General features: G+C 40.4%; 1 protein-coding gene, 1 long non-coding RNA gene and 1 pseudogene across 3 annotated transcripts in view; 2 read left to right on the top strand and 1 right to left on the bottom strand.

Moving 5' to 3' along the window:
- The window catches only part of UBE3C (ubiquitin protein ligase E3C), a 100595-nt gene that overhangs the window by 14586 nt on the left and 60613 nt on the right, over nucleotides 1-25396 (bottom strand). The window contains exons 16-19 of the mRNA XM_084786954.1: nucleotides 22394-22491; nucleotides 20751-20883; nucleotides 13786-14033; nucleotides 4199-4411 (exon numbers count right to left, since the gene is read on the bottom strand). Coding sequence (XP_084643080.1) covers nucleotides 4199-4411; nucleotides 13786-14033; nucleotides 20751-20883; nucleotides 22394-22491 — 692 coding nt within the window. The remainder of the gene's footprint in view (nucleotides 1-4198; nucleotides 4412-13785; nucleotides 14034-20750; nucleotides 20884-22393; nucleotides 22492-25396) is intronic.
- On the top strand, nucleotides 19-4192 carry LOC311599038 (large ribosomal subunit protein eL30-like; annotated as a pseudogene). The gene has a single exon. The product of its transcript is annotated as a large ribosomal subunit protein eL30-like (transcript).
- Nucleotides 9487-13636, top strand: LOC311600381. The gene is made up of 2 exons (XR_014780231.1): nucleotides 9487-10407; nucleotides 13306-13636. It is a non-coding gene; the product is annotated as an uncharacterized lncRNA (long non-coding RNA).

Genomic DNA, 25396 nt, shown 5'->3' with positions numbered 1-25396 from the left:
GGCGGCTGATCTTGGTTGGGGATTGTCCCCCATCTACGGCAGGTGGCCGCAAAGAGGATGAAAAGGTCTCTAAAGTTGATCAATTCTAGGCTCCAGCTTGTTATGAAAAGTGGAAAGTATGCACCAGGATACAGACTCTGAAGATGATCAGACAAGGCAAAGCAAAACTGGTTGTCTTCACCAATAACAGGCCAGCTTTGAGGAAATCTGAAATAGAATACTATGCCATGCTGACTAAAACTGGCATCTATCACTACAGTGGCAATAATACTGAGTTGGGCACAGTGTGTAGAAAATACTACAGAGTATGCACACTGGCTACCAGTGACCCAGGAGATTCTGACATTATTAGAAGATGCCAGAACAGACTGGTGAAAAGTATACCAGGAAAGTTGTCCTTTAATAAAACTTTGCCAGAGCTCCTTTTTATTTTTATTTATTTATTTATGTTTAAAAAAAGAGATTTATTTATTTATTATTATGTATACAGTGTTCTGCCTACATGTACACCTGCAGGCCAGAAGAGGGCATCAGATCACTTTACAGATGGTTGTGAGCCACCATGTGGTTGCTGGAAATTGAACTCAGGACCTTCAGAAGAGCAGACAGCATTCTTAACCTCTGAGCCATCTCTACAACCCCAGAGCTCCTTTTAAAACAAACAAACAAATAAACAAACACATGAGCAAAGACATTTTTGGGTATTCACAACACAACAATGGCACTACTGCTAGTGAACTAAGAACGGCCTGAAATGGGTTCTGTGTCTGGGGAAGCAAGAGGCAATAAGCTTTGGGTTATAGGTGCTTACAGTGCAGATCACTATTGACACCACCCAGCTCTACTTTTTTTACACGGCTCTTTTATATCTCCAGAATAACAAGAACATGCTATCAAGGCCGGGCATGATAGTGTGGCACATGCCTTTAATCCCAGCACTCGGGAGGCAGAGGCAGGTGGATCACTGTGAGTTCGAGGCCAGCTGTTCAGGACAGCTGAGGCTAACACAGAGAGATCTTGTCTTGAAAAACCAAAAAGAACATACTATCAATCAGAGTTGTGGCTTTTATAACCCCAATTTAAGCACTTTACATAAAGGAAATTTCAATGTGAGGTGAAGAACTTTACTCAACCTGCACCTGGTACTGGAGGGTATGGTAAGATTACCACTTTATAAGTTATGTAGTTTTAAACTTGAATGCTAAACTTGGCTGATTCCCTTCCTGCAGCATTTTACATTTTAGACATTCAATCTTTTTTAACTAATTTGCTTTTCAGTTTGGGACCCATCAAATCTCACAATGGGCTTTCAAGCCATTGTCTCCACGCTGAGTGAGGACTGCTCATTACCTTAATTCCTCTGCTGGTATTCAGCTGACAATTCATCTGTTAACCAAGCCTCCTGAGGCTGGCTATTATATATCCATATATAAAAACACCGCCTCCTTTAAATGGATTAAGGTACATAATAGATGATGATGTGATTGTATGAAGTGAAGACAAAGAAATAATCAAGTTTTCAGTTAAAGGGACTTCCAACACCACCAATTATTCTGCCCAATAAGACAACAGTTGAATTTCTAATAATTTAATAAAATAGTGATACTATCTTTTATTTAAAATCCTCTCTCAGGCTAAATCTAAACATCTATGCTTAACCTATGTTTATTTAAAAGTCGTCCAAATAGAGCCAGGAGTGGTGGCGCACGCCTGTAATCCCAGGACTCAGGAGGCAGAGGCAGGTGGATCACTGTGAGTTTGAGGCCAGCCTGGTCTACACAGAGAAACTCTGTCTGGAAAAACAACAAAACAACAGCAACAAAAGCCACTCAAATGTTTCCCAATTCTAGGTTTGATGAGTACATTTAGACACCCTTTGAGGGTCATGGACATATCTTAGTGGTAAAGAAAATGACCCTGGGTTCTACCCTGAGCAATGCAGTGAAGAAAATAGAATAGGGAAGTTCTCCTTGTAGGTGTCTTCCTCCAGCACTTTTGAGGGTCAGCTGTGACAACACCACAGCTCCTCCTGCAATAGGTAAGGCCCTATGGCTAAGGCCACACAGCCAACAAGAAACCCAACAACTCAAATCAAGGTCTTATGACTCCAGCCCAACTGTTCGTGATTACTTCTGGTCTGGTTATACCCTTGGCTTTTTTGACCCGTAAACATGCATAAATCAGCATCTAAAAAAATTAAGTTCATTACTGGACTAACAAAAAAGGCATATTGCTCACAGTAAAGGAAATAGCCCGGGAACAGAGCTGCTACTTTACAGAGAAGGGCAGCGGTTCAGGGCACACAGGGCTACCCACTTGTATCTACTTCTGCAGCAGTCCCTTCAATTTGCCTTATCACTATGCTTCTTTATTCTTCTAGTCAGAACTTTGGTATAGCAATTTCTACATTACCATCTATCATTTCTTTCTTTCTTTCTTTCTTTTTTTTTGGATAGGGTTTCTCTGTGTAGCCTTGGCAGTCCTGGACTCTTTGTGGACCAGGTTGGCCTCAAACTCACAAAGATCTGCCTGTCTCTGCCTCTCAGAATGCTGGGATTACAGGCATGCACTACCATGCCAGGCTAACAATGGAAAATTAAAAGAACAGAACTTGCCCATGCAGTGGCCCAGGCCTTTAACCTCATGTATTTGGGAGGCAGAGGCAGGTGAATCTTTGTGAGTTTGAGGCTAGCCTAGTCTGCACTGTGAGTTCTAAAGCTATATAGTGAGACCCTGTCTAGAGAAAACAAACAAGCCCAAAATGAAAACCAGAATTTAAAACAGCTACTAACCCAATTACTAAAGTCAGAAAAAAAATTAGTGCTCTATATCAAGGGCTACCAATGGTGTTGGAGGCAAGTGCCTGCCTAACACACGCAGGGCCCTGGACGTCAACTCTAGCATGAACTGTTAATAACACAGAAAGGTTCCCACCTACAACTTTTAAGTCATGTTTGATAATACTTCACACATCATAATCATGTTATAATCATACTTCTTGACCTAATACTAGTAATAAGATTGAGGTAGGTTTTCTTCCTTGTTGAGACAAATTCTGAATATAGCCCAATCTGATTTAGAATTTGCAATTTTGCTTCCTTGGCCTCTCTGGTGCTTGGATTACAGTATTCATGAGTACATAGAGCTTTGTAAATATTATAAAGAGTTTTCTAAATTTTGGAAACATATACTACAGTCAGGCAGAGAACAACTGTATTTCTTCCTAGGACAAACATAATATTGTACAATTGGCTACAGTGATTCCTAACAACTATGAATATACTTACTCCAGGAGAGTGAATTTCATGAAATGTGACTTCTATAATAATAAAGCTGAGCCAGGCGTGGTGGCGCACGCCTTTAATCCCAGCACTCGGGAGGCAGAGGCAGGCGGATTGCTGTGAGTTCGAGGCCAGCCTGGTCTACAAAGTGAGTCAGGATGGCCAAGGCTACACAGAGAAACCCTGTCTTGGAAAAAAAAAAAAGCTGGTATCAAGAAAACTAATTTGGATGCTGAGTGGTGGCAGTAATTAGGGCCAGCCTGGTCTACATAATGATTTCTAGGACACCCAGAGCTACACAGTGATACCCTGTCTCACTACCACAAAAAAAAAAAAAAAAAAAAAAAAAAAAAAAAAAAGAAAAGAAAAAGAAAAAAGAAAAAAAGTTTGACCAGACACAAGGTGGAAGCTTTTAATCCCAGCACTTAGGAGACAGAAGTAGGCAGACCTGGGTGCTTGAGAACCAGCCAGCTTCATCTATATAGTGAAACTGTCTCACAAAACACACACATACACACACTCTCTCTCTTTTTCTCTCCAAACAACAAATCAAAAGTAACAACGAAACCTAGTCTGACTCTAATCTAATACAGGCCTTTCTTTTTGCAAATAGGATGAAAGCAGCAGGAGCAGCCAGGAAGATGTGAGGGAGGGAAGGTCTGGTAGTTACTCTCCAGTATGGAAATGAGAGAAGAGCTCCAGCTTCAGCACAACTAGGGGCATCATTTGCAGAGGGAGGGACAGCTAGGCAGGAGATGCCATCCCTGAAAAGAGGCTGAGAACAGGAGGGAGTTGGAAGGCCTCAGCTGCTGTGGCAGCCACACCCCAGCCAAGTCTATTTCAATTGAGGACAATGCCATGGTGACAGTGGCAGGAAGAGCAACTTCACACTGAGAGGGTGAACCGCTCTGGCTTACCTGGGCTTCCCCTAGGTCATTGTTCACTACCGTGAAGTTCAGTCCCAGCTCCTCCACATCTTCCTCATAGCTCTTAAGGAAAAGCAGGTTCCTGTAGACTTCAGGGTCCAGTGAGGCCAGATGGTGGATGTCCACATCAGCACTGGTTCCCAGCAGCTTGGACAGGAAAAAGCCGGCAAAAGGTAGCTCCACCAGCATGTTTTCATACAGAGCCTTCAGACAGACCAGATGGCAGACAGGGATTAACATTCAATATTATCCACATGCTTCCTATAACCAGAACACAAGCTGATTCAGCAGTGACAGAGTCCTGAGAGGCAGACTTTGTCTCCATGTTAATGTGAGGCCATGCATGTACCATGTGCCAGGCCAGGGCTGAAACACACAGTGATAATTCCAAATGGGATTTTAAAGAGCCAAGTCCTTTATGCTATAGTAGGTCAGCAAATGTTTTCCATAAACAGTCAGATATGAGTGCTCTAGGGCTGTAGTATGTTAGGTACCAAAAGACCACAAACAGGAACTCAAACACAGAGTACTGTTTCACAGTTCTACAGATGGATCCTTTACTCCCGTACAAGCTCCTAACAGCTCTGCACACCTTTGGCACCCATCGCTTCAGCTGCATCCCTCCACTTCCTGCCTCTGCACCTGCTGCCTTCACTGTGGGTCTATTTTGTGCCACATCTTTCCTTTAACATAAAAAAAGACACTGCCATTTGGTTTTGGGACCTCTTCTAACTGGCACACACACACAACCTAAAAAACAAAAAATGAGAAATAAGAAATATGTCCTCACTACAAGTCATTCCTACCTTTATCTCCAACACTTTTGCAATCATTTGCATTGTAGTATTGACAAACCTTTGTGGGCCATTTGATGAATTAAAAAAAATAATGTATTTTTATTTTATGTGCATTGGTGTTTTGCCTGCATGTATGTCTGTGTGAGGGTGTCGAGTCTCCTGAAAAATGGAGTTACAGACAATTGTGAGTTGCCTTGCGGTTACTGGAAATTGAACCCCAGGTCTTCTGGACGAGAAGCCAGTGCTCTTAACCTCTGAGCCATCTCTCCAGCCCCTTGAATGAAATTCTTACTTGGTTATACTCGAATGACTTCAGGGAACCCCTCCACAGATCTCTCTTAGCCTGCTCTCTTGGACAGTATGCTACATCACTCCTAAGACTTCTAGCACACACCAGGTTTTGGAGATGCTTTCATTTACTGTGGTGTGATGGATTCACCTATTTACCTGGAAATAGGTATGTGTGGTGTCTCTACTTCTGACTTCCATGAACATAATACTTAAAAGCAGAAAACAGAGCATAGCGGTGACTCTCACAAGGAAGACACTGTTCAAATAGTTTCTAAAATGCTAGCACTTCTTTTTCCTACCAGTGATGTACCAGTCCCTACCGCTGGCCCTCACACTCCCACCTGTCAGGACTGCCGCTTTTTAATCTTGGCCCTGGTGGTTGAAGCAATGGAGCATCTCACTGTGGCTGGAAACTGCGCTTCCTGACACCCACTGAATTAATTAGTATTAGTGAGTTACTATGGAGATCTCCAGAGATTCCCTAGCAAAGATGGAAAGTAAAATTATGTAAGGTTTCCAACATCAGGCCAGAGATTCATGCCACACGGTAAATATGCCAACAGCCCACGGTTGTAAAATGCAAGATAGACTCAGAAATGTCTGGTGAGATTAAAAAAAAAAAAGCTGAGTGTGGTGGCTCACGCCTTTAATCCCAGCACTTGGGATGCAGAGGCAGGTGGATCTCTCTAAGTTCAAGGCCAGTCTGGTCTACAAATCTTCCAGGATAGCCAGAGCTACATACAGAGAAACTCTGTCTATAAAAGCTGTGGTGAAGTCACTCAGACAGTGAAGGCTCTTACTGCCAAGCCTGATCTTTGGGACCACATGGTGGAATGAAAGAACTTTACCTTTACCATCACATGTGCATCATAGCAGATGAGCACACACAAAAGCACATAAACAAACATCAACCTTACATTCTTAGTGTCTTATTCTGACAGGCAAAATTGAAAGCTATAATCAATCTTTGTCAAGTTTCTTAGCTAACAGTTTGGCTGATACTCTTGAACACTTTAAAAAAAAACACAAGCATCATACTGAGCAGGCCATGACTGACTCATTTTCCTTAGATCGAATATGCTAAGAAACCAATTCCTATGGAGCCACAGAAGTCTGAGTTCCTTCATAAGTGTTTTTTTCTTTTTCCCTCCCCCTTTCAGGATAATGTCTAACTCAAAGTTCAGTATTCACGGTGACTCTCTGCTCCCTCCCAACCTCTAAGGCCAGTTACATTTCCAGGCAATGTCTACATAAGACACAATCTCCTCCGTGGGCAATTATTCTCAAAACACACAAACAAGACCCCCAAAACAACAACAAACAAAACCAGCTACTACTATTAACCTTGAATAGTTGTAAACACCATTACTTCTAAATGAAGGATAAGTTCAAAGTCAAGGAAGACATTTTGCACAAAGCTACATGATTGATCCCCATGTATTGAGAAAAAGCCCTCTTTACACAGTGGACTTTGAAAGTAAGCTGAGTGTAAATCACTGGGCATTCAATATGGAAGGTCATTGTTTGCCACTCCTGCATTAGTAACAATAAGCCAGATAAATTTGTTAAATATATCAGGGCTACCTGAATTTTAAGCAGAAATCCCACCGTGACTCATAAAATGTAAATGCATAGGTATAATTTTTTACACAGGGCAGGTTTAAACCTTTAGAGCATTTAATATACAAGCACTAATAAATGGTGGCACTGAAAACTATGATTGCATCAGCTAAATGGATTATAAATTAAATTTCCATAATGTATGCAACTGAGATACAAATGTTAAGCGTAAATCAAGGTATTTTCTAAATACAGGTTAGTTAGACAACTCTAAAACTGTCTAATTTTTATGTAAAATAATCCACTTAGCATTTTCCAGCCCATTGCACCACACTTGTTTCTAGAAACGTATCAATAACTACCTGTCACACACAAAAAAGATAGGTATACAAAAAAGCCTGTGCTGTATTTTCCAGCTATGTCCTTTATGAATGTTTATAGCCAGAAATTGTGCCAAAATGGCTTGAAATGAAAAGGATTAATTATAGTAGAAGCCTTTTAATATAAGTGAGTGCAGTCTCAATGTAATTAATGCAAATTGTGGCTCTATCAGGAGAAAAAAAATGTGAGCCACAGCACAGGCCACTTCTGTTTGCTGCCAAGTAACTTCGGTAATTTACTACATTAAGAATCAATAAAAAAAAATAATGCTTTTCAAATGCATTTCTATCAATCTTCAGGTAGTCCTAAAGTGAACATTTATAACTTAATCTAAAAACTATAGGAAATGATGTCGTGCTTTAAAGTCATCCGAAATGAGCAAGCACATAATAATTTTAATTATTTCCAATCATGATAACCACATAGCTTGAAAAACAAAACAAAACAAAACAAAGCTCTAAGCCCACATACTCCAATTTTGAGCTTTGGAAACAGGAACTGGACTGGTCCTACTCTGCAGGACACATAGGGGTCCAAGTAGAGCAATAGTACCACTGAAACACTTAATTAGTTATAAACTATGCCAGGCAATATTTTACTCTACTTATATGAGTTTATAAAACCACTTATCCTTTCTTGACTCTTTCAGGACACTACCATTATGCATGCCACCTAGACTCATTTAGAATCTTTGGATTTTAGTCACAGTCAACTCCTGTAGCATTTAGGCCCACACAGCTACCTGATACTAATTAGAGCTGGGGTTGGATTCCCAACCATGCCTAATCCACAAGATACTGAGCCCTGTTTTGTTGCCTGTGTGAATGTCAGCTTCAATGAGTGCAACTGCTCACTAGTGGATGTGTAACCAGGAAGCAAACTGAACATGCCTTGCTGCTGTGTTATTTGAAGGACAGGAACAGCCTTGGGGGGGGGGGTCAAAGAATCTCAAACGATTACTGACCACTGCCCCACCTCTCCAGGCCTGATGTTTTTCTTTTGTGACTGTTCTCGTTTCACATGTAAGATTCAGGGATCACTGGGGACTCCAATGAACATCCATTGCTGGCCGCCTTAGCAGTGAACAGCATGGGCCACACTGTTTGGTGCCTGCCAAAAAGATACCCGGTGTCTGAGCCTTTTTCACATCTAAGCCTTTGGGGTCAGAGCTGAGGAGGTCCCTTTGACATTGCTGCCTGCAAAGCACACATTCTCTTTGTGATGCCTACATGGGCCAGGCCCTCTTTAGTTCAAGATTTTCACTCCATGGCTCAGCAGGTAAAAGTGAATGCCATGCAAGCCTGAGAATCCAAGATCCCAAACTCATAGCAGAAGGAACTGATTTTCACAGTTGGCCTCTGACCTGCAAAAGCAATGATGATAAAATTAAAATACAAACACTTTTTCCTTAAAGCACGAGTGAGGTCTGTGCTTCATGCAGAGGGTGAAAGAACAGCTTGCTTGTCTATTGCTCATGAAAATGTCCTTCATTTTAGTGCTTATTAGTCTGAATGGCCATAGCAGTTCCCAGATAGCAGTCCTAGGTGCAGAGCACAGAGTGTGTCTTAGCTGCAATGATGCTATCTATGGTCGATGACCATCTGCTGAGACTTTGCCTTTACTCTATGTAAAGATTGCTCACACTGATAAATGACAAGGCCACCTCTCTGTTCTAATGTTCTTTGGCCCATCAGTAACATTACATAGTAACTATCCTTTTCCCTTGAGACAGTCTTTATCAGGCTTCTGAAACATTGCACTCTCCTTGTTTTCTCTTTCCTTTGTGGAACTTTGCTGTTCCATCGGACTTGGCTCCCAAACTCCACTCTGTGCGCACTCATTCAAGCCTGCAGCTCAGTCTGGACCTTGTTCTTAAATACAGTGTCTGTCTAAGGTTCATAGGCATGCCTCAGGGAGCTGAGCTGAGTAACTTCAGCCTTATCCAACCTTCCCCAGTTTAGCCAAACCAACCTCTATTCTTCTCTTCTTGTTCCCTATCATCTTCCTTTCACTCCTGATTCATCAACAAATGTCCTCCCACACGACTTCCTTTCAGCTCTACACTACTAAGGCCGAGATTCCATCACCACCACTCTCTACCTAGCGTTCCCATTTGAGTGCTTGCTCTACCGATTTATAGCATCAAAGTTAAATACACTTCAGGTCATGCAGCCAAGATCTGGAGTTCCTTACAGTTTAGGTTACTGTAGAGATTGGGCTCAACTACTTATTGCTGCCTTTCTAATAGTTTAGGTTACCCTAGAGATTGGGCTCAACTACTTATTGCTGCCTTTCTAAGCTGATCGTGTGCAAAGCAGAAATGCATCTCATCATGGCCACTAAATTTTTGTTGTTTTGTGAGACAGGGCCTCACTATTTAGTACTGGAACTTGCTTATGTAAATCAGACTGGCCTTAAACTCGGAGATCTTCCTGTCTCTGCCTCCCTAGTGCTGGGGTTAAAGGTGTGCCTAACCATGTTTGGCATGGTAACTAAATTTAAATTGTGTAAAAGGCTCTGCCTCAGTTTTAGGAAGCCTGTACTACTGTCAAGATCCCAAGTCTAAGGAAAGCCTTGGTCTGATAATAGTGGGTGAGGCAGGGGACGCCAGCACTAAGCTTGGAGCTCAATGACGACGGCAGAGGTGGGCAGCTGTGTGTCATAGGAAGGATGAGGCAAGCAAGGGTCCATGTGTTCACCTCAAGCTTTACAGATTTAAACCTCAGAACTCAGAGAGCATTTTCTAAAGGACACTAATGACATACAAGAATAAATTCTTTCAGCTTCCAGAAAGGTCAAGATCAACTGCTAACTGTCAACATCACACTTTATGATACATTAACTGCATACTTACTCTACGGAAATAAACAATTATAAAGCATGCTGAAGTTACACAATCTGCTAATTAAAATTTTCAAATATATTACCACAGTATTACCAAATAATCTGATTTATAGGCATTCTGTTCCAATTAAATCAATATTCTGAATCAAGGGGAAAATTTTCAAATGGAACTCAAATACGATAAAGGATGTGTTCCAATAAATATTCTGAACTTAATTGGCTTAAATGGACTAAGGTGCTTCTGTCTGTAAAAAAGTCCAACGTGACATGACCACATCCCAGGATGTTTACTTATCCCTGTCTAAAGCCTGATTTACAGGCAACAAAGTGCAGCCATGACCCACAGCCCAGGCAGGAACCATCTGCTAATGGAACTTTTAACTGAGAAGTGACCAGTGACGGGAGGTAATTCTTCCTGTGCAAAGCTGCTCTGAAGACCTTTGTGCACTTTATCACAGTAAACAATCACTAACATATGCATTAAGAAAATTTAAATATATTATGACCCAATAAATACCATAATCAATCAATAGATAGTTTTCTTCTCTTGCAGATTTAATGTTCAGGTGCCACAGTTATTAGTGCTGTATGGGTGCATTCATTTGGATGCAGATATTCTGATGCAAAGTTAACCACTTACAACCAGATGGTAAACAGATATTTTAGAAACCCCTTAGGAAATCCCATGTAAAAAACTGAGTAAATCAAAGATAAATAGTAATTTAACTAAATCACTTCTATTTTTATCCTGCAGTATTGGGGGTCCAACAAAGTGAACAAACACTCGATCACTGAGCTATGTGCCAAGTCGGTTTTTAAAACAGTTCAGGCTGGTCTTGAACTCACAATCCTCTTGTCTTAGCCTCCTACATGTTGGAATTAAAGCATGTGCCATTGCCAGGCGTAGTGGCGCATCCTTTTAATCCTAGCACTCGGGAGGCAGAGGCGGGCGGATTGCTGTGAGTTCAAAGCTAGTGTGGTCTACAAAGTAAGTTCAGGACAGCCAAGGCTACACAGAGAAACCTTGTCTTGAAAAACCAAAACCAAACCAAAATAAACAAAACAAAACAAAAAAAAAGCATGTGCCATCACACTCTAATTTTACCTTTGGCTAACATATATTTACTGTACATATGAATGGGGCTCAGAGAGTAAACATTTCGACACATGACTACAGTGTTCCCTGATCAAATCCAGCTTCCCTTCTCTCCTCTCATTTTCCCCCAATTCCTGTTTATCACTATTTTATATTGAGGACAACTAGGTTTTAGCTTCCACATACCAGAGTGCACATGTGGTACTTGTCTTTCTGTGCCTGAACTACTTCATTCAATACAATATCATTGAGTCCCATTTATTTTGCTGCAAATGGCAGGACCTCACTCTTTACAGCTGAATATTATTCCATCATGTATGTATACTATAATTTCTTTATTTGCTCCACTGTTGAACACCTAGGTTAATTTCATATATTAGCTATTATGATTAGTGTAGCAATAAATGTGGGTCACAAGGACATGCTGACTTCATTTTCTCTGGGATATATTAGGTCTTGTAAGAATTAGCTGAGGGCTCTACTTGGTCTTCAAGGAACTTCTGTTCTAGAGTTCATATACACATCCTCACTAATTGTGCATCGAAGTTCTTTCCCCCCTTTTCTCATAAGCATTTCCTCCACCCATAGTCCAGGCTGGTATGGAACTTAAAATAATCATCCTCCATTCCACATATTGGGATTATAGGCATGAGCCACCATGCCTGGCCATGTCTTCCAATAGTAGCTATTCTAGATAGCTTCTATTCTAGATAGAACAGCATCTCAGTGTAGTTATGTTTACATTTGTCTGACAACTAAAGATACTGGAGTTTTTCTCACAGACCCTTTATTACACTTACTTAGTTTCCATATGCATGCCAGGGGCCAATTTGTGAAAGCTGGTTTTCTTCTTTTACCATGTTGAATATAAAGATCAAATTCAGATCATCTTTCTTGGCAATGAGAATCAGTTGTGAATTTGTTGTGTATATGCTATAATGTTACTTTATATCCCCAAATATGGTACATCTTTCTTCTATATTTTAAGACCCATAACTCAAGCTGGGCATGTTGGCCCATGCCTTTAATTCTAGCATTCAGGAGACAGAAGCAGGTGATCTCTGAGTTTGAGGACAAGCCTGATGTATATAGTGAGCTCCAGGACACTGAGCTGTGTAGAGAGACCCTGTCTCCAAAACAGTAAAAAGGCAGGGGGCATAACTTAAACTCAAAGTGTGCCACGTGAAGAAGGCAGGGCAGATGAGCCACCTCCTCCCTTAGCTGTGTTGACTCCTCAGCTGCCCTACTACAACTGGCTGGGTACTCTGTTCTTCAAGCTACAAGGACTCCTAATGTGTTCATGAGTCACTGAGTTTGGAATAAAATCTTTTTCTGTGTCATATTAATAAGAACTGGATAGTTAAGAGCCTGAACACAGGACTGGAGAGGTGGCTCAGTAATAAAGAGCAAGATTCTGTTTCTCCAGAGGGCCGAGTTCAGTTCACAATCACCCGGAACTCCAGCTTCAGAGGATCTAGTGCTTCTGGATTACCAGGGCACCTGCACTTACATACACATAGTTACAAATAAAAACTAACCTTGAAAAAAACTGACCCTGACAGCAGAGATCCACTGGATAGATCTTACTCAGATGCACCGTGCCTTCCACCACATGACTCTATCTGTCCCATGGGATCAAGTCAGAGTTCAAATACACAGTCATTTAAGACAGATTAGGCACGAGTTTCAGATCCTGATTTTACTGGAACAGTAACCACAATTAACAGTAACCAATATTTTGACTTAACATGCAAGTAAGCAAAGTAAAAAATAATCTAGACATATATACTTGTATATAAAAACTCCAAATTTAAAAATGAGTAACCAGTAAAAATAACAATTACATTTTGTTGGGATTCAGGGTTACTTATGAAAAGCAATTGCAATGCAGATCCCCCAGGACCAAGTGTGCTCTTGTCTTGTTTCTGACTTGAATTAGAGGGAACACATTGCACATTTCACCAGTAAACTTGAAGTCTGCATTCAGTTATACATTCCCCTTTCATGTAACAAGTTTAAACCACATTGAATAACTTTAAAACAGTCACTTTTGGGGCTGGGGTAATGGCTACATGGGTAAAGTAGGAGGAGTTCCATTCCTAGCACCTACATTAACAAAGCAAAACCAGAAACAGCTAACCAAGCATGTCAGCATGCTCCTATATTTCCAGTGCTGGGAAAGTAGGGAAAGCTGGGGCTTGATGGTCAGTCAATCTACGGAATTGACTAGCTCTAGGTTCAGTGAGAAAACCTGTCTCAAAGAATATAGTTAAGCAGCCGGGCGTGGTGGCGCACGCCTTTAATCCCAGCACTTGGGAGGCAGAGGCAGGAGGCAGAGGCAGGTGGATCGCTGTGAGTTCGAGGCCAGCCTGCTACAAAGTGAGTCCAGGACAGCCAAGGCTAACACAGAGAGACCCTGTCTCGAAAAACAAAAACAAAACAAACAAACAAACAAAAGAATATAGTTAAGTAGGAAGCAACTGAGAAAGACACCAAATGTCAAACCATAGCTATGCACACACACAATACAATGAAATTTAGACTATAACTATAGAAAAACAATGAAATGACATCTTTTGTTTTAAGCCTTATTTTTATATAAGGATTACCTTTCCAAGCATTCTGCCTAGGAAGTAGTAATGCCTTGCAAAAGAATCTCCCACAAGCATCTGAGCAGCTGGGTTGGGGTACAGAAGCCCTTCATTAGTAGTCTTAAAGAAGCCTTGGTTGGGGTTAAATCCAGATTTCAGTAGTTCATTTAAAAACTCTCTGAAAATACCACCACCATCGATGCCAGCTTCATCCAAGCCATGGGCATTAAGCAAGTGCACACGGATCCGCTTTTTTAAGTCAGGTTCTATTAAAAAGAGAGTAATAAAATAGAAAGTATTACAGAAAGTACTACGGAAAGGCACTGAGACTATCAACCAGGGACATTTAACATTTACATTTCAACAAAGCAGTAATAGTAAAGAGACAATGACACCAGTTACTTAAAATACAAATAACCCAGAAATGTCAACTTTTATGTAGACGTTCCCATTAAAATACTAGTAACCAATAAAACTTACAGGAATTTTCCCCAGGGCCTACATCGAAGGCCTTTTCCATGTATATATCACACAGGAGATGGTTGGTTAGTGGACTAGTGGGAGAGAGATTCTGAGTAAGAACAATGCACCATCTCTGAAGAGGAAAATTAGGCAACAGGGCAAGGTGCCCATGGTACACAGGGAAAAAGAGACTCTTTCTAAAGAGACACAGGTTTGGGGCAATAAGAGTAATAGGCGATAGAGAAGAGTCCTAACAACTTTGTTATAAAGCTCATCACTAAAATGATTCACAAGACAAGCCAGAGTATAAGCTGAAGACACTGTGTTTTTTATTTGAAGGACGCAAAAGCCAGTTTTCTCTTCTTTCTTTCTTTCTTTTTTTTTTTTTTTTTTTTTTTTTTTTGAGACAGGATTTCTCTCTGTAGCCTTGGCTGTCCTGGACTGGCTCAGTAGACCAGGCCAGCCTTGAACTCACAGCGATCCACCTGCATCTGCCTCCCAAGTGCTGGGATTAAAGGTGTGCACCACCACCGCCTGGCCCAAGCCAGTTTTCTAGAGCTAAAAATTTAGTATGAAGACTCACAGTAGGCTAGCATCCATGAAAGAAGCAAACTACTGGTATCTTTTGAACCACCCTTGTGATGGTTTGAGTAGGTTTGGCCTCTATAGACTCCTATGTTTGAATGCTTGCCCACAGGGAGTGGCACTTATTAGGCAGGTGTTGTGGCCTTGTTGGAGGAGTGTGGAGTCACTGCGGGAGTGGGCTTTGAGGTCTTCTATGCTGTGCTCTACCCAGTGTGGACTGAGGGACTCTTTCTGCCAGTCTCCTCCAAGCTGACTTTGGATTAGATGTAGAATTCTTGGCTCCTCCAGCACCATGTCTGCATGGATGCTGCCATGCTTCCCATCATGATGATAACAGACTTAACCTCTGAACTGTAAGCCAGCCCCAATTAAATGTCCTTTATAAGAGTTGCAGTGGTCATGGTTGTCTCTTCATAGCAATGGAAACCCTAAGACAATCCTGTTTCATCATCTGGAAATATATACGCAGCTGTTTCTCTTTTTCTTTTCTTTTTTTAAAAAATATTTTATTTAGTTTTAATCTATGTGCATTGGTGTGAAAGTTTACTATCTTGGAATTACAGACAGTTGTGAGCTGCCATATGGGTGCTGGGAATTGAACCTGGGTCCTTTGGAAGAGCAGGCAGTGCTCTTAACCACTGAGCCATCTCTCCAGGTCCAACAGCTGTTTATTTTCTACAGCAATGTTCTAATTCTGGATATGTAAGTGAAAAATGGAGAGACTTTTACTATCATGCCTTCAACCTGAGAAGTAGTTGAGCCTTTCACTGGCCACCTTTGCTGAGTTTTAGTGACTACAAGGACATGGTGAACATTGGGCAGTTTTATTTAATATGTGAAATCCGAGTGTGCTTATGACTCTGACAATTGAAACATGCACGTCATGAGGTTGTAGGCAACAAAAGCTTGCAAGATGATTTAAGAAGTAAATTAGTTTGTGATACAGGAAACTTTAAGTTTTTATAAGGATGCTTCTGTCATACAACAGGATTTAATACTTTAAAGATAACAAGTATCTCCTTTCTTTTCAAAAGATCTGTTTCATTTCATTGCTTCTGTGTTGAAGGTTTTTGTTTTTTTAAAAACATTATTTATTGGGCTGGAGAAATGGCTCAGAGGTTAAGAGCACTGACTGCTCTCCCAGAGGTCCTGAGTTCAGTTCCCAGAAACCACATCGTAGCTCACAACCATCTATAATGAGATCTGATGCCCTCTTCTGGCCTGCCGGTGCATATGAGGAGCACTGTATACATAATAATAAATAAATACATCTTTGAAAAATATTATTTATTGTTAGGCACGTCTTTAATCCTAGAACTCAAGAGGCAGAGATAGGAAGCTCTCAGTGAGTTCAAGGCCAGCCTGTTTTACAGAGTTCCAAGACAGTCAGGGCTACCTAGAGAAGAGACCCTGTCTCAAAAAACAGAAAACAAACAAAAAATTATTTGTTAAGTTGCAGGAAACTTCATTTTTTTCCAGATCAAAATGTCTAAAAATTGGGCTAGGCATGGTGGTACATGCCTTTAATCCCAGCACTTAGGCGGCAGAAGCAGGTGGATCTCTGTGGTTTTTGAAGCCAGCCTGCTTTACACAGTGAGTTCCAGGACAGCCAAGACTATGCAGAGAGATACTGTCTTTAAAAAAGAATAACTAAAAATTTAAATGTCATTTAAAAAGGACATTGATCTTTTTAATGCCATTTATTAATATCAACTATAAATCAAAGTTGGAAAAATTACTTTTTTAACCAATTGAGTCTGAAAAATTAAATAGGGGTAGAGGGCAGAGAGACAAAAACCCTACCCCCCAAACAGGATTGAGCTTAGAGAAAAAAAACTATGTTTAGAAAAGAGTTAAATATGAGCAGGCAAGAGAGAGGGTACTCCCTGGACCAACAGCACGGACACATCCATATCTCCCATGGGAATCTGGCAAACAAACCACCTCAGCAGGACTGCAGGTGGCTCTTCGTCTTGTCTAGGGGTAACAGAAGCTATCATTGTCCATTTACCTCTAGAAGGTGTGCTGGGAAGTTTGCATAACCTTTTAGGTGTACAAAGGTACTAGGTTCCATCATAAGGCCGAGAATGACTTATTCTAATCCACATGATTAATACTAAAATGGGTCCCACATTATTTAAAATACTCTAGCTGTCTATAAAGCCCTGGCTGTTATCCATTCAGACAGGTTTCTCTGTGGTCTTCACTACACTCATGAGAAGAACAAGCTTTTCACTGATCATCCACAAACATGATGCTTCTATCTATTTTGGTTAATATGTTCAACACAAGTTCCAGAGGAGGAACAGGAGAGGTGGCTCAGTGGTTAACAGCACATACTACCAGCACTCAGGTAGATCTCTGAATTTGAGGCCAGTCTGGTTTACAGAACGAGTTTCAGAACAGCCAGGGTGACACAGAGAAATCCTGTCTTAAAACAAAACAGAGCACAAACTACTCTCACAGAGGACCTGAGTTTGAGACCCAACAACTAGGTCAGGTGGCTTACAAGTATTTATAACTCTACCTTGAAGGTGATCTGACACCTAGTATTAAGGACTTTTCCAAGTTTTAAATGTGGAAACACTGTGAATGAGAAATTGCTGCCCTAAGCCATTACTGCCTCTCTTCCTTAAACTTCAGCACCAATGCAGAAGGGCTCTGACACTGAGGGTTTTGAGGACCATCCTCAGACTATAGCTTCTCAAGGATTCTGTATTTCCTGAAAGCTTACTTATGAAAATCACAATATATAATTGAATGCGAACACTTTCAGCATAAGATCTAGCCTGTTAGGGATCTTGACACTACTTATTTCTAAGAACAAATTAGGAACATTTGGTTTTATTTTAAAGTTTTGGGGGGGGGGGAACCCTAAGAAAAACATCAATTTGATTTTATCCTTACTTAAAGTTAATTAATTCTGCCAATTAAATGAACTAAAACCAACTTCCTGAAGAAAGCAGTCTTAGGAATGACATCAAGGTGTCCCAGCACGACTCCCTGGCTGCAGGCTGCTCTGAGCACTGGTGGAACACGTGTACCAAGAGTTACGGCAAGACAACCCCGCAGTACTCAAAGCACTCCTACAGAAATAGTAGAGTCCTGTAACACTGCCACACAGAACTACAAAGAGCACATGGTTTCCAGGGGTGAGGCTAAGTCTGTAAATATCTGCTACCAGCTTCTCCACGCTCCACTTGATCAACTTTGTGAAGGGCTAACTCAAATTGTTCAGAAAGTTTCTGAGATGAAATGAGATCATGAACACCAATAAAGGATTGATTGACTTTAATGACTAAATGATAAATGAAATAATCATATCAGTTGATTGTATGTAAATAAACAGCAGTTCAAACCTTTTCTTATAAGCAAAATAAATGTTCTGAGATTATCTGTCTAGCAAAATATCAAATAACCTTTATTCATGGTTTAAAAATGCTCATTCCTAAGAAAATAAGCCTACCTGAAAAACTTTCAGAGTTCAATTAAAATCGTGTACAAGTACACAGTCTCTCTTTGGCTCAAAAGTTTACATACACTCCAAAATTACAGAGGCCTCGGAGAGAGGTGTGCAGTTGAATAGGCCCCATGCCCTATGCATCAACTCCCCCAAACATCTTGGCTCCAGCCTACCTCTTCAAAGAGCCCTTCCTCCAGTCTTCCTGTCATGACACTCACTTACCCTTTCATGTTGTCCTATCTAATTATACTTCTTCCTAGGCTCAGTTACAATTTCAAAAGGCACTGCCTACCTATTTGCTGAGTGCACTTAGCCAAGGGTAAATTTAATAAGGTAACCAAGAGCACAAAATTGGATAATAAAGCATGAATGAGGGCTGACTTATGAGCTGCTATAAGGATTCCAAAGAGACTCTTAGGTTTTCAAGAACATGCTTCCCCCTCGAGTCCCCAGGTACCCGTGTTCATCTCCCGCCCTCTACCCAACCGGTCTCTCAAGATGTTATTTATTATTATATAGTGCTCTGGCTGCATGTATGCCTGCAGGCCAGAAGAGGGCACCAGGTCTCATTATAGATGGCTGTGAGCCACCATGTGGTTTCTGGGAATTGAACTCAGGACCTTTGGAAGAGCAGCCAGTGCTCTTAACCTCTGACCTACCTCTCCAGTCCATGTTCATCTCTCTTATCCATAATATTTGGAAACAAATCCTGGGGCAAGAGAAATCTGTCCTAGTGGGGATTTCAGTCTGACTTTAGACCCAAACTGAAACAGTTCACCACACAGGGCTTGAGAGAGCACTGAGCTGCTCAAAGGACAAATATGCATTATGTAAAACCACATCTCCTGAGTACAGCAGGGAACTGCTGCCACCAGTTTTCTTCTATTGTCACCATACTGACATCTGTTCTTCAGTTGGGAAGTGAAAATTATTACAACCTGAGGCTTAGTTTTCCTTAGAGAAAATTAAGTGGTTCCCTCAAAGAGAAGCAACTATGATTTCCCATCTACCATGGACCTAAGATGACAGAGCTTTTATTCTGAATACTCTGTACTGATCAAACACTGACTGTATGTAAGACCATGGGTATGATATACTTCAGTTTACACTATTCCTATACAGCATTTAACTCTTGAGTGTCAAGTATTAGAACAATATAAAGCATGTGTCACTGGCTTTCAGATGGTTGAAGTGCAATTTTCTTTACAGTACAGTTACTGAAGAACTATTTTTTTTTTTTAAGAAAGAAATACAGATTTCAACAGCACTTATTGAGCCAGGTGCAGTGGCACAACCCTATAATCCTGGCACTCTGGGAGGCAGAAGCAGATTGACCTCTGTGAGTTCAAGGTCAGCCTGGACTACAAAACCAGTACAGGACAGCTAAGGCCACACAGAGAGACCCTGTCTCGAAAAAAAACCACAACAAAATCAACAGCACTTATTTTAATATAATGTGACTAAAAATTGGTCACACATTTATATGAAAAATATAAACTAAAAACCACTATCACAGTGCTCAGGAAGCTAAGAGGAGGATTATGGATCCTAAGTCAGACTGGACTAGAGAGACCCCATCTATCAGAAAGAACAAAACTCAGAATGAAATGGCCGTCACCTGCATTTTTGGAACTATAGGCAGCCAAAGGAATAAGACACAACACAGGAACAGGGACAACGGGTTGCCTTTAAAAGTAAAAATTGGTAATATAAAATGCTTGTTGTGATACCTACCAACTTTAGGAATACTGGTTGGTAGTTCACATTTACTAAATGTTATCTATTACATTTCACTTTTAAAAAGTCATACAAAAGGCTGGAAGCTCAGCTCAGTGGTAAAACACTTACCTGGGTTTCCTCCTTAGTACAAAAAGAACAAGCAAACAATAGAACAAATTATGAACAGGTAAAAAAAATTTTTTTCCTCCCAAGGAATTGAAACTAGTTCCTTGCCCATGCTAGTCTGTTAGTCAAGTACTCCATCTACTGTTTTATACACACACACACACACACACACACACACACACACACACACACACACACACACACACAAACACAGCCTTATGTAGCCCTGGCTCCTAGTGCTAATAGATTAGAGGCATGTACCATCACACCCAGCAGCTGCTCAATGGACTTTTTAAAAAAAAACTATTTTCTTTTTTTCTGGTTTTTCGAAACATCACTTGGTAGACTAGGCTGGCCTGGAACTCACAAAAATCCACCTGCCTCTGCCTCTTGAGTGTTGGGATCAAAGGTGTGTGCCACCATCAACTGGCTTTATTTTTTCCTTTCTTGATATGTAGAACAGGGTGGCCTCAAAGTCACAGAAATCCACTTGGCTCTGCTTCCCAAGTACTGAGATTAAAAGCATGCATCACTATGGCCAGCAACAATGATCATTTTCTACAATAATTCCCAAGTTCCCACTGACATATGCAGGCACACAAAGAACACTACATATATATTTATGTACCATTTTCTGGAGAAAGTTTGTCATAAGCATCTTCATAAATATAATTTCTTCTTATTGTGACATTGATTCCATCCAGAAATGGACCATCTCCTTGAACTTCTTGCTTATCTGCATAAATCAACCTTTGAAAGATCTAACAAAAAGGTAAAGTTATAAGGTTACTAGAACCAAAAGACTTGTTAGTATAAACACAAGCAATGTAAACAAAACTGTTAAATATTCTTTAACTTTGTATCCCTATAAATTACGGCATAAATTTTTATATACAAGGTAGCAAATAATAACTTTTTCAAGAAATGAGTATTTAAGTATTTCTAAAGCTGTTTCCTCTGATATTGAAATGACCCAGGGGGTAAGGCACTTTCAGCCAAGAGTTATGATCTGAGTTCAAGCTGGGATCTGCATGACAGGAGAGAAGAGACTCCTAAAAACTCTTCTCCAATTCTGCATGGACTCCAGAATACACATGCAAACACACAAGCACGTCAAAAATATTATTTAGGAGGGTAGTGAAGTCTTAAAGCAGTATGCTATCTTAGAGGGAATGTTTCCCCCAAGAATAAAATTCATGTCTGTAATTGTTGAAATACCAGTAGAGGGGGCTCAGGAGTTGGGCACTATGGCTTTTGGCATTTTTTGTTTGCTTGGTTTGGTATTTTTCTGAGACAGAGTTTTTTTTTGTGTAACGTCCCTGGTTCTCCTGGAACTCACTTTAAACTCACAGAAATCCACCTGCCTCTGCCTCTGCTTCTTCCAATGCTAAGATTAAAGGCATGCATCACCATGTACTGAGGGGGCTGGCATTTTTTTTTTTTTGGAACATCTAGAGCAGCAGTTCTCAAACTATGGGTGGCAACCCTCTATCTCCAAAAATATTTATATTACAATTCGTAATAGTAGCAAAACTACAGTTAACAAAGTAGCAACAAAAACAATTTTATGGTTGGGTCACCACAATATGAGGAACTAACTACATTTCGAAGGTTGAGAACCACTGACCTAGGTCAGTCTTTTTTTTTTTTTTTTGCCCTGAACAAAGAATGAAGGCCTAAAAAATATTGAGGCTCATGCCTGAAAGAATTTAGCTGTTTCTTGTAAAACAGAACAGTCTAAATTAAACTGGAAACAGATATATTCAAACTTTTAAACATTTTTTCAAAATCATCTGGCAAGAAGCTAAGGTACTTGCCCATTTTCAAAGCAGTGATGGTTATAGTAACTTTCTTATGAATGTACAAAAAGTATCTTTACCAAAAAATTGGCCTTTTTAGTAACAATGCAAACTTTGATAGTTTAAACAACCTTCATTAGGCCCCGCTATCAGAAATCTCTAGTCTAACAGGCTGCCACACTAGTTACAAGGGAAAGCATAGCTTTAGCTTATACAGAGAAATATCTGGCTACATTTTAAGGATGAAATTGGAATTTTTAGGTTTTTTTTTTTTTCTTTTTGGTTTTTCTGTGTAGCCTTGCTTGGCCTGGACTTGCTTTGTAGACCAGGCTGGCCTCAAACTTACAGAGACCCACCTGCTTCTGCCTCCTGAGTGTTGGAATTAAAGGTCTGTGCCACTGTAATTGGCGATTTTTAAAAGTCTTGTGTTTTATCTGTGTTCAGTTAGCATCACAGGGTCTAAATGGCATACCTTCACTCGCTCTTCAAATGGAACCACAAAGGGCAGTTCTGTCAGGATGGCAAGCTGTCGTTCCTCAGACACAGACAGGGGTGGGGACTCCAGACCCACTGAAACACATGTTAAGTAAAACTCATGAGTCCATCTGTATTTTCCTTTCCATTCCCTGCCAGCTACTAAAATAAGGGTGTATAAAATCATTCTAAGAATCTGAACTATCCTAGTGATTCTACCTTTCTCTACTTCCATGAACACACCCTTTAGGCCCAATCTGAAATCTCTGAGGTCATTCCAGCCAGGTGAGTGATACACATGCAGATTGGGTAAGGGTGATCATCTTCCGTTGTCTGCTCATCTCACAAACCCAGCTAGCACTCACAGGGTGAGGCCCAAGATGTGAGAGCTAAAGTGGGAGGTCCCTGTACTCTCCCTTTCCTCTGGGGTGGGTAGCATGCACGGCAAGGTGCCTAGAAGGCTGTGTGTCCAGTGGGCCTATGCTGGGGGCTGGTCAGGTACTATGTATTATTCTTTTCTCCCCTACTACCCTATTTTTTAAGTGTTTTCTCAGACAGCGCTTTTCTGTGTTGACAGCCATGGCTGTCCTAGACTTTGTAGACCAGGCTAGCCTTGAACTCACAAAGATCAGCCTGCCTCTACCTGTGCTGGATTAAAGGAATACACCATCAGGCCTGGCTTGGTACTATGTATTCTAATGCTGGCCCCAAGATCTGGTTGCCACCCAGATGTGCACATTCTCATATATAACTGTCTTTGTTGTGTAAACCTTGCTGTAACTAATTTAAAGTTGATTGATTAGTAAAAATGCTGAAGCCTGTGGCTTGGCAGAAGAGAGGTAGGCAAAAGTTAGGTTCATGGGTTTGGGCAGGGAGCAAGACAGGAGGACGATGTAGCAGAAGGAGCAGAAGATGGAGAAGAGGGTGTGGCCTGACGGAGCAGATGTAGCTCAGAAAGGATGACTTATTGGCAAGTAATTTGTGTTATGTAGCTGAGAGATAGCTAAATAGCTTAGAGAGTTGGTATCTGCCCGGCTCCAGTTCTTTACGCTTGTAAAATAAATCATAGTCCTTCTATGTCAATTATTTTGGAAGCTAGCAGGGTTAAAAAAAAACTGTTGTGCTGGGCGTGGTGGTACCCTTTGATCCCACCACTCCAGAGACAGAGGCAGGCAGATCTCTGTGAGTTCGAGACTAGACTGGTCTACAAAGCCAGGACAGCAAGGGCTCTGCTTCACAGAGAAACCTTATCTCAAAAAACCAAAACCAAACCAAAACAAAACAAACAAAAAAACAAACCAAACCAAACCAAAACAACAACAAAAAAAACCAGAAAGGAAGGAAGGTAGGGAGGAAGGAAGAAGGGAAGGAAGAAAACTGTTGCTTTATTAATTAGTATCTGAACATGGCTTCTCTTAAGGGAGTTACACCTTTGAAATGCAATGGGTTGGTTAAAGTTATTAATGGTGTTAAACAGAGAAAAAACAAGGCATCGAAATTTAGACTCAAGGATTTCTCTCTTTTGCTTAGGTAAAGGGATAGGAGTTGAGGAGAAGAATGGGGAATATAGGAATATCATATAGGGATAATAAGATAAAAGGAAATTTTAAAAAAAGTAATTATTAAATCTATTCTTCAATTAGAGCTTTAACTGTTATTCTCCAATAAGGTTATTTTTAAAATATTGATATAGAATTTTGTATATTAATGCAAAATTTAAGGTTAATTTTGATACACATACATACATTCTAGTCTGATATGAGGTATTGGGCCTATAGAATGTGTTTTATTTATTTATTTTAAAAAGATTTATTTATTTATTTATTTATTTATTTATTATACAGTGTTCTGCCTACGTGTGTGCCTATACGCCAGAAGGGGGCATCAGATCTCATTTATAGATGGTTGTGAGCCACTACATGGTTGCTGGGAATTAACTCAGAACTTTTGGTAAAGAGCAGGCAGTGAGTGCTCCTAACCTTTGAGGCATCTCTCCAGCCCCTATATAACTCATTTGTAAATACAAGTTTTACTTCCAAGACTTTTATAAGCTGCTATTACACACTGTTTAGAATAATTAAGTAATACAAATTAATGATTAATCAATCTAGCTCGTGGTCATGTCAGATACTCGTCTATTTTTTACGTATGTATCTTAGGCTTAACGCATAGTAACTAGCTAGAAAGAAGCAATGTTTACGTGATCAGATTTACGATAGATAAACAGACAGACAGACAGACAGACAGACAGAGGTCTTCAAAAATCTCAAAGACCTGCAAAATATGGCATTTTAAAATGGTTTTTTAATTTAAAACCTTTTTTTTACTTAAGTCAGCTTCTAGCAGCAACCCTACACTACCTCAAAGAAGCTATGAGCATCAAAAGACCTCCAAGTGGAGTTGCTTCCAAAATGTCAAGCTAGCCACTGGGTAAAACCACCCCTACTCAACTGCAGATAACATGCTGTGGGGGTATGGGGCGGGGGCAAGTGCCAAGACAAGGTAAGCAAGTCTGTCAATATCCCCGGCTTCACAATTAAGTCTGCCAGATATACTGGGCCAAAAGGCTGAGGATGTATGTACTCCAATATGATAGAGAGATTTTGGGTGACCTACCAGGCAGTCAACTGACTCTTATTTCTTTGTATTAGAAGCTTTGCCTGCACTTCCTACACACTTAGGTAACATTATTTCCCTCTCAAGTCTTAGATGGGGTTGAAAACTAAACAGTTTAGTCTCACAATTAGGCTTAAGTTGTTTAGCATTTAGAAAATGTTTTAAAAGGATATTTATAGGTCTAAATAGAATTTTTAGGTTGTTAAATTCACACTGTGATAAAAATAATTTGGATACAGAACTCTGAACTCATCAAGGTAGGATTGATTGTAGGGTACCAAAGACTGGACATTGTAAATGTAATTATTACATGATAGTTTTCATAATTGTTTCATATTTGCTTACTATATGGAGTTTATTATTGTAAGAGAAAGTCTTTTTATTT

Source organism: Acomys minous (assembly GCF_964271855.1).
Source record: "Acomys minous genome assembly, chromosome: 6".
In the NCBI taxonomy this organism is placed as follows: Eukaryota; Metazoa; Chordata; class Mammalia; order Rodentia; family Muridae; genus Acomys; species Acomys minous.
This window is presented reverse-complemented; position numbering and strand designations above follow the sequence as displayed.